Source organism: Pyxicephalus adspersus, chromosome 4, assembly GCF_032062135.1.
Source record: "Pyxicephalus adspersus chromosome 4, UCB_Pads_2.0, whole genome shotgun sequence".
Taxonomy (NCBI): Eukaryota; Metazoa; Chordata; class Amphibia; order Anura; family Pyxicephalidae; genus Pyxicephalus; species Pyxicephalus adspersus.
Genome location: NC_092861.1, coordinates 123891678 through 123901236, shown reverse-complemented (window position 1 = coordinate 123901236; position 9559 = coordinate 123891678). Strand labels below are relative to the sequence as shown.

At 38.3% G+C, this 9559-nt stretch overlaps 1 protein-coding gene across 1 annotated transcript in view; it reads left to right on the top strand.

Moving 5' to 3' along the window:
- The window catches only part of PUS10 (pseudouridine synthase 10), a 36863-nt gene that overhangs the window by 2993 nt on the left and 24311 nt on the right, over positions 1-9559 (top strand). Inside the window, exons 3-4 of the mRNA XM_072409524.1 lie at positions 2125-2337; positions 4434-4520. Coding sequence (XP_072265625.1) covers positions 2125-2337; positions 4434-4520 — 300 coding nt within the window. The remainder of the gene's footprint in view (positions 1-2124; positions 2338-4433; positions 4521-9559) is intronic.

Below are 9559 nucleotides of genomic sequence, written 5' to 3'. Positions count from 1 at the left end.
AAGCTCTAGATGTAGTAGCTCTGTCTCTCATTTCCTGTACTCGGGTGTCACGCTGTTGTACTGTCTCTAAAGCTCTAGATGTAGTAGCTCTTTCTCTCATTTCCTGTACTCGGGTGTCACGCTGTTGTACTCTTTCTGAAGCTCTAGATGTAGTAGCTCTTTCTCTCATTTCCTGTACTCGGGTGTCAGGCTGTTGAACTGTCTCTGAAGCGCTAGATGTAGTAGCTCTATCTCTGTTATCCTGTAGTCGGGTCTCAGACAGTTGTACTGTCTCTGAAGCTCTAGATGTAGTAGCTCTTTCTCGCATTTCCTGTAGTTTGGTCTTATGCTGTTGTACTGTCCCTGAAGCTCTGGATGTAGTAGCTCTCTCGCGCAGCATGGCAAGTCTTCTATTCCTGTCCTCGGGATTTTCTTGTCTACGGTATTGTTTCAGGCCAGAAATTTGTATGAGTCCAAAAAAAAAGTATGTAAACAAAAGACACACTGTCACTGAGCAATACATACATGCAAATATACCTCTGACATATACCAAAGTGCTGTACAAAGATCAGAGGTGCACTCACATGAGTCTAAGTCATATGTCTAGCAAGTTTGGTTGAAATGTCTCAATGTGTTTCCGAGTGATGACATACACACATACATCCAGATTTAGCTCTGACATATAGCACAGCGCTGTAGAAAGATGACTGGGGTACTCACATGGGTCTCAGTCACATGTATGGCAAGTTTGGTTGAAATGTCTCCATGCGTTCTTGAGTGATGGTGTTACATACACACATACATCCATTTATATATATTTAGATTATGCAGCGCTGTCCATAGTCATGCCACTAGCTGTCCCTCAAAGAGGCTCACAATCTAATGCCCCTACCATAGTCATATGTATTTAATTCAATTTAAGGGGTAGCCAAATACCCTAACTGTATGTCTTTGTGGGAGGAAACCGGAGAACCCGGTGGAAACTCACGCAAACACGGAGAACCTGCAAACTTCATGCAGATAGTGTCTTGGCTAGGATTTGAACCTGCGACCAAGCGCAGCAAAGTCCAGAGTGCTAACCTCTGAGCCACCGTGCTGCCTGTATGTAACATTTTTTATATATATATTGCAATATTTGACACTAATGAGGCTCTGCTTTTCCTGCAATGCAAGTGCACCTCAACTGGACCTGCTGTGTCTGCAGAAATGCAAAGTGAAGCAGATCAGACTCAGCCTTTGAACTGTCATCTGCATTATTCTATTGTCAAACTCATGTATAACACATGAAAACCACACATCTACATGAACTTGTCATATAAAATACACAAAAAGGCCTTCTAAAAAGGCCCATACATACTTTCTGTGCTGTCCTCTCCTGCGTCAGTGAATCGATAGACCTAATATCACTAAGAAAATCAGATGCCACCCATGTCAAGCAGTGGCTGGAGGCAGGAGAAGCACAAGAAGACTTTTCTCTACTATGAAAACAAACAATTCCTTTCACTTGCGCAAAATAAATATAATAGATATGTTATAAAATAATTTTATCGGACACAGATACAAGAGGATAAGTATAAATAAATAAACACAAAACTGCATGAAGTATAGTAACATTAATATTGGTAACGGGTGATAAAAATTTGATGTTAATATAAATAACAGTCGTTATGATGGATAACGATCTTTAGTGCTCTGTGATCAGATCCTCATGAGTGGAAAGGGATGCACCAATGTCTGGAGGTAAAGAACAGTTTACATATACAAAAGTTTACATATACTGATTGCATGTTTGTTATATATATATATATATATATATATATATATATATATATAGTGACATACACGCTTCTATAGCTCTTTAAATTATGCAATATTATTTGTAGCAATCTGTGCAGTAACATGATGATGAATATATTTTTTATATATATATATATATATATATATATATATATACACACATACATATACATACATACAGGTAGTCCCCAGGTTACATACGAGATAGGGACTGTAGGTTTGTACTTATATATATGTCTTTGCATATAGGGCAAGCATTTCTAACGCTCATTTCAATCTGGTTGTTATCGTCTTTTGTATTAGGCAAGTGAGCTCAGTACATAAATAAATCAATTTCTTGTGTTTCAGGATCTCACGGAAGAGTTGCACAAGTTATTGGCTCCATGTGATGAAGGTGCAGCTGACGGTGACAGTGCTCCACCAATTAAAAAGGCTAAACTAGATGAGTCAGATGGGTGTAATGCAGAAGCATTGAACACAGATGCCTCCGGGGCTCCAAAAATCTGTAATTTGTGTTTGGGGATTTTGCAGCACCTTGCTGATGCTGACTTTGTTAAGAAGGTAATGCACTTTAAATTTGCGTTAATTTAATTACACTTACCTGTTCTTGCTCTATTGTGAGCTTCATTTATTCCCAGCAGCCCCAGGGGATGTCTGGATAATTTATATATCCTGGCATCTTGCACTGAGCTTCGCAAAAGAAGTTTCTGAACAGGCAGGTAAGTATGTTTTATTGCAGAAGGGACATCACCTGTCCTTTCTTCAATAAAAGTCCTGCCTCTTTGCAATTTTAGCATTTTTATTGCACAATATAATGGCATTGATTTATTAAAGCTCTCCAAAGCTGGTGAGGATACACTTTCTTCGGTGATGCTGGGTGATCCAGCAAACCTGGAAGCCACACAAAATTTGTTAGCAAATGGTTTTATTCCTGGACCAGATCCATTCCAGGTTTTTTGAATCACTGATGAAAGTGTTTCCTCTCCAGCCTTGGAGACCTTTGATAAATCAGGCCCAATATCTCTCATAATACCCCCCCCCCAACATCACCACCTTGGGCAAATGCCACCAAGAGACTTAAGCTATGTACACACACTAGATAATTGTCTCCTGAGATGATCACAATCATTCATCTGATAACTAGCATGTGTATAGCAGTCCTTGACATTGTTTTGCGATCCACTGCAGTGGATGACTGCTGTCATTTTCTATGGAGGAGAACACAATGGTGTGTCTCCTGTTCATCTTTCCACCTCCCCTCTCCAAAGAAATTACCAGCTCTGTGTACAGCACTCATTTATTCCTAATATTATACTTGTTTTTTTTCTACTACTAGATAAATGTGAAGTATGTACACAGCTTAAATCTCCCTATGCAAATCATTAAATGATAACATGTTGACAGTGGATAATTTTATGGTTTCCTGGTATGACGGACACTTAAACAGCACATTGACTGAGATGATCACAGGCTTGGTTACAGCATATGCAGAGTAATGCAAAAAGCAATGTGAAATCAAGAAAATAAAAATTTTCTGTCTGTGTGCAACTTTACTTAGTGAGACTCAGTGCCTAATCTTTGGGCTAGTAATAGGCCCCTCAATCACATAGGGATGGGAGGTGTGGATAAAGCTGAACTAAAGTTCTATTTTGAAAAATTCATGCTCAGGTCGTTATTGCTGAAAGGGTTAGACGATGAAGAACTGCGCAAACGTACCTGAAAAGTATTTGCCAGGAAACCATTGCAATCCAGCCTTCCCATGAGTATGCCAGGCGTTACATCATCCCAGCGCAGGTAATCAACATAGCCAAGATGATAAGAGGGAAGAGGAAAAGAAGGAAGATAACAGCGCCCTGCGATGGGAGATAGGTGAGTAGCTTGGGTTTAGTTCTGCTTTAAACCTATGCAATTCCCAAAAAGCAGGATATACTGTGAGGGACAGCAGTGCTAGTTGGGATTTTGTTTCTCACTAAAATAAAATAATTACTCATGAAAACCTATTGTGTGTCTCCCTGTTAATCTTTTTGCGTTTGCAGTGAGTATACAGATTTACTTAAAGCGAAACTAAATCTATGCGTGACTCATTTATCCATGTTCCAGAGCCAGGCACCACCATCTTTCTTCTCTTCTTCCAACTATATGCAGTCTTTGGCCATCTTGATTGACCAAGCTGGGATCATGCAAGAGAAGCCAGGATTGCTTGGTTTACCTGCCAACCAAAGAGCATGCGTATCTCAGCTTCAAAACCAGAAACCCACAGCGATTATAACATTATTACAGAAGGGACATTGCTTGTCTCTACAATACCGGGTGTATAATCATGCAAATCTAAAAGTAAACTTTTGTTGTTTGTGTGATTGTCATACGTAGTAGAAAAACACAGAAAGCAAGAATAACAAGTCATTACAGGAAACTCCTTACCAGAGGCAAAGTACTTGTGTTGTGTTATGCTGCATTACTGCACACTTCTTGAAGAAATATGCAAGGAACACCCATATTTCAGTAATAATACCTGTGGTTCATATATTTACACAATATTTGTTTTGTCTGTCAGTTGTAATAGTAATATGTCGTTTTTTGTAACCGCTTCCTGCTTGCTTTATTTAAGGCTAATTTACAGACTGCCTCGGCTTTTGATGTTTTTTTTTGTCTTGCAGATCTTTCATAAAGTTCAGTCTGCGGGATACGAGTTTAAAGACTTTGTTTTTTCTGTGTCTTTGCCAGCACAGCTTTTAGTGAGAGAGGTAAAGTAAAATTTGCTCTTCTGTTGTCTTCTAAAATTAGATGCTAATTTTAGGCTCCTATGACTATTTTTTACCCATCGTAAGCCTGGCCTATACCCCTGGAAGATGATCAGTCAGTGTCAGTCATAGCAACCCATCACGTCATTGAAGCCTACTGAGGACAACAAATTGTGGTTGCTTTGGCAGCACAAATATTTGTATATGATGCATGCATAACCAGTGGGCTTTATGTATAAACTGTTTAATGAACTCTCTGTAACCAAGAGCTTCAATTTTTCAATTGTTCATAAGGTTTGACAAAAATATATAAAAGGTAGACTTACACAAGCGCACAGGGAAATCAGATAGTCCTCAATTTTCCTTGTCTTCATCTGAAATTTTTGACAACACAAAAATGTGTTGTTTATAAGCCAATATGTGTCTTGTGCTCAGAAACAAGATGTGAATAGTGTTTGTCACTGCAGTATCTACTTGATAAGTATATGTAAAAGACTATTAAAGAGCCATTCCGTGCATAAAGTGAATCCAACCAGTGAGCTGCTAATGCTGTCCACAAACCCAGCACCTGTGCTAAATTTATAAAGTTTAATTACACTTTACTTACACTTTACAATTTTATCATCTCAATTTTTGGGATCCCAGTATGGGACAGATTATTCTGAAGCGTAATTGAAATTGAAGTTTGACTTGGTTGCAAATACAGAAGTAGATAATATGTTCAGTTGAATTGAAATTACATTAGAAGAAATTTTATAAACCACTCTTCTATATACAGTTGGTTGCACTTGTGAATATCAAACCTGAGTAAGACCTTTGGGAGTTGGGAGGTCATTTCAGAGTAGGGGAGAAGCAGAAGAAGAGAAAAACGTGCCAAATTGTGCAACATCAGTTTAGAAAACCTAAGAAGGATGGGGCAGATCCAAGGGCAGTCTGGTTAGAGTACCTGGATAGGTATTTGGGGAATTCAGGAGACCTGGAGACATGTATAGGCAGATGCCACCAGGAATGCAAAAGTACTGGACAGTTGTTATCATTGGCTGGGGTTTCTCAATTTACTATATAGTGAGTTCTATATAATTCATTACTCTTAAATTCTAGAAATGGAACTTTAAAGGTTCATTGAAGGTCTTTTTGTCTTCAGCTTCCTGTTTCACCATTTCAAATTAGATTTTTTTTATCCTATTGGCTATTAGAAAACCTCAAAGCACAAGTAAATTTTTACGATGATTTTTTTAGGAAAAAAATACAGTGGGAAAATGCATGGGGTGTGTTTGGGAATCACTTTCATCACTAACAGGAGTTCTTTCACTAATGACTAATTCTCTGTCAAAATGCAAGCTTGGAGGCTTTTACACTACAGCAAAACTTGATAAAGCAACACTAGATGACAAATTGAAGTGCTGAGCTGGTAGATTGTACTCCTTTGAGAGTTTCCAAGTTTATTATTCATTCATTTAAATCCACAGTGAGCCAGTTCTAGTTTAGCCTGTGCCTATATACCTATATATATATATATATATATATATATATATCCTGCTCTAGCCCTCTGTGCTCATGCCATGGTGTCCACATATCTTCTGAATATCATATTTGGGTCTTTTAAACAGAGCAAAAAGAACACACAAAAAATATAAGCACAGTCTTTTCTAGAAGAACACAAAAAAAAACAAAACATTTTTTTCTCCTATTCTATGCTGTTAGGCCCTGAACTTTACACGCACCTATTAGTAATATTAAATTGCATTTTCACAGTTGGGAAAAAAGTTGTAGATTCAATCTGTCATTTCTGACTTGTTTTTGAAAGTTCATGCGTCATGAGTTGTCATCCCCATTCTGACTTCCCTACCTGTTAGTCACTGACCTTTAATAGGCTAACAGCCAGTGAAATAAAATATATAATCTGAAAAATCTGTTGCCCCACCTGCATACCTTTTTTCAGGTCAGAAATTCACTAGATATTGAAAAAAAGTTCAGGAGCTTGAACCTTTGCATATGTCATCATTGCCTGGGTTGAGTGAACAGGTAGTCCCCGAGTTAAGGAGACGACTCCTAGATACCAACGAGGCTTCCCTGCTTGCTCGTGTGCAGGACAAGGCTTGATGGGGGAAGGGAGGAGGTTTGCATGACTTGCAGAGGAAGTCTTTTGGTTGTAACTCTTTAATGACCAAGACAAATTCTGCAGCTCTTTCTTTTTGCATATCAAACACGTCTTGCTCCAGAAGTTAATGAATGTCTAGGCTCCATAAAGTTTTTTTTGTTTGTGATTAACTCACAGTGAGGATTTAATACAGTAACTGACATCATGCTGCCTAATATGTTAGTACAAACATCTATCCTAACTGCATTTATTAAAATAATGTACCTGTTCCGACATACTTACAAATTCAACTTAAGAACAAACCTACAGTCCCTATCTTGTATGTAACCCAGGGACTACATACTTAGGAGATCTGATGTCTCTTATTACTTTCTTTTGCCAGGTCAGAAAGTAAATTATCATTTCTAGAATAAAGTCAGCAAGGACAACCCCGCATACAGTTCTTCGTGCTTCTGTTTTACTTTTAAGATACCAGCAGAGGGCGCTCATATACAAACAACAACATGTGCAAATCTGCTATATCAGATGCTGGCTTTAAATATGACACTTTCTTGTAGTGAAATCATCCTTTAAAGCGTATCTTAACTAGGGTAGACAACACTTTTATGTAAAGAAAAAATTTTTGTTCGTTTAGGTTTTTTATTTGTGCAACACCCTTTTTTTAAAAAAAAAAAAAAAAAAAAAGGGTGCAGCACCACCCTCTTACTCTCTATCACCTAGGCGATCGAGATTGAATGGGAGCGCAAAGCCTCCCAGGATACCTACGTCACGAATTCTGAGAGGCTCTTGGGTGCTACTTCTGCGCATGCCCGAGCCTTTTCGTGAAAAAATAAAAATTTGCTGATCTCACTCCGCATGCAAATTTCCAGGTTCGAGTCTCAACCAGGACACTATCTGCATGGAGTTTGCAGGTTGTGTATGTGTGGGTTTCCGCCAAGTACTCTGGTTTCCTCTCACATTCCAGAAACATGCAGTTAGGGTAATTGGCTCACCTTGTTCTTAGACTGTAGTAAAGACAAATGACTATGGTAGGGACATTAGTTTGTGAGACCCTTTGAGGGACAGCTAGTGACATGGCTATGGACTTTGTAAAACGATGCGTACTATGTCTGTGCTATATAAATACTGTGTAAGATTATTAGTAGTTTTCAATAGGCATTCCTGTTCCAGTGATCTCATAGGCAGGATTTCCCTGCACTTTAAGAAGATTTGCAATGACTTCCTGTTGTCTCTGAAACTAGAATAGAGTTGGAAACTCCTCAGTGGGGCCACAGACAGAAAAAAGGACCCAACAGCAGTTTTTTCTCTTCCTCCTTATATCTGAAACTGCAAGAAAAAGTTCTTTCTTTTACTTGAAAGAAGAACACCAGCTTACGTCTTACTCTATATAAGTCAAAATGGCTTATCCAGTTGGTGACCCATAACTCTGGGGACAGATAGAAATTATTTTTCCACCGACTTTGGTTTGGGAAAGTTTTCCCAAGCAGGCAATAGCGTTTGTAACCATTAACTAAAAAAGGTTAGCTTTGAGATGCATGTAATTTTGATCTTTTACAAATTTTGTTACCTGACTACTATATAACTTGAGATCTTTTCACTTCAGTTGCTGGGCCGTGGTAGGAGTAGCTGGCAGGATGCTGTACATAGCTTCCTGAAAACATTACAGCACCCTGCCTCAGCCCTTCTCTCATGATGCCTTTGCACTGCTGCAAGCAGTGGGCTGTCTGTTAGGAGCTATGCCATTATAAAATGCCTCGATAGAGTAGATGTTTGGCTGTTTGCATACAGACTGTTCTGGTAACATCTGCATTGAATGCCATGTCTCCATATTTAAGAACTAAAATCCAGTATAGTATAGTGTGGGCCAGGACAGTCAGGCTGGTAAAGTAATGATTAGAAGATATGGGTGGTCCTTTAGACAGAAAAGGAGGCAGGCTCTATCTGAGTAATGCATGCTATTAGAAGATCACAGTATATAATGAAATCCGAGAAAGCAATTTCAATTCACCTGTAGAACCATACAAGACTGACTATAAGTTTTGAGTTCAGCTTTAAGCTACGTACATGCCAAAAAAAAAAAAACAACTTTCTGATTAAGGATCAATTGCAGACATGTTTGTTTGCATCAGAAAAATATGTTTGCTTATGGAGATAGGAGTGGGAGTGCTGACACTCTCTAACATCAGCCAACTCAGCAAAAATCAGCAATGTGTGCTGTGTTTTGTTTATATTCTTTTAATGGTATTGTGGTTTATGTTATGTATGTTTATTCCTTTGCTCAGTTAGATTATTTGACCTTCCCAAAAAATTGACCTAGGATTGTATTAGACACATAACTATGGTAGGGACATTATATTGCCCTTTTTTTAGGGCCAGTTACTGACATGACTGTGGGCTTTATGAAGCGCTATGTAATATATAGGTGATATATAAATACTAGTTATTAATAATATTATTATTAATAAAAATAATAATAATAATTGCCTGCTTCTACTTGATTGGTCATAATAAACTGGTAAAATCATCACTTTAAACTTCATTGCTATTAAAGGGACTGTGTCCCACCTATTTTCCAGGTAATAACATGAGAATGTTTGGCTTGGTATGTTCACTATTTGCTAATGATTTACTTTTTTTGTAGAGGCAGATCCTAATCTTCATTCCCTTTTTCTGTTTCTCTGGTATACGTCACCTTTCATTGCATTCACTTCCTGCCTAATTCTCGGTGATTCACACACATTGTGTTAGACAACTTTCGAGGGATTCCCCTTAACAGTCCCTAAATCTTGTTCCCTCCCACGGCCTGATAAATAAAATACACCCAGGGTGGCAGCACTCATCAGTTCATTGCATCACATTGAACAACTCTAAGAGTTTGTTTGTGAGACATAGAAATAAAGAGGTAAAAAAAAGCTCCTTTCTCATCTTTCTGTGTGTAAGG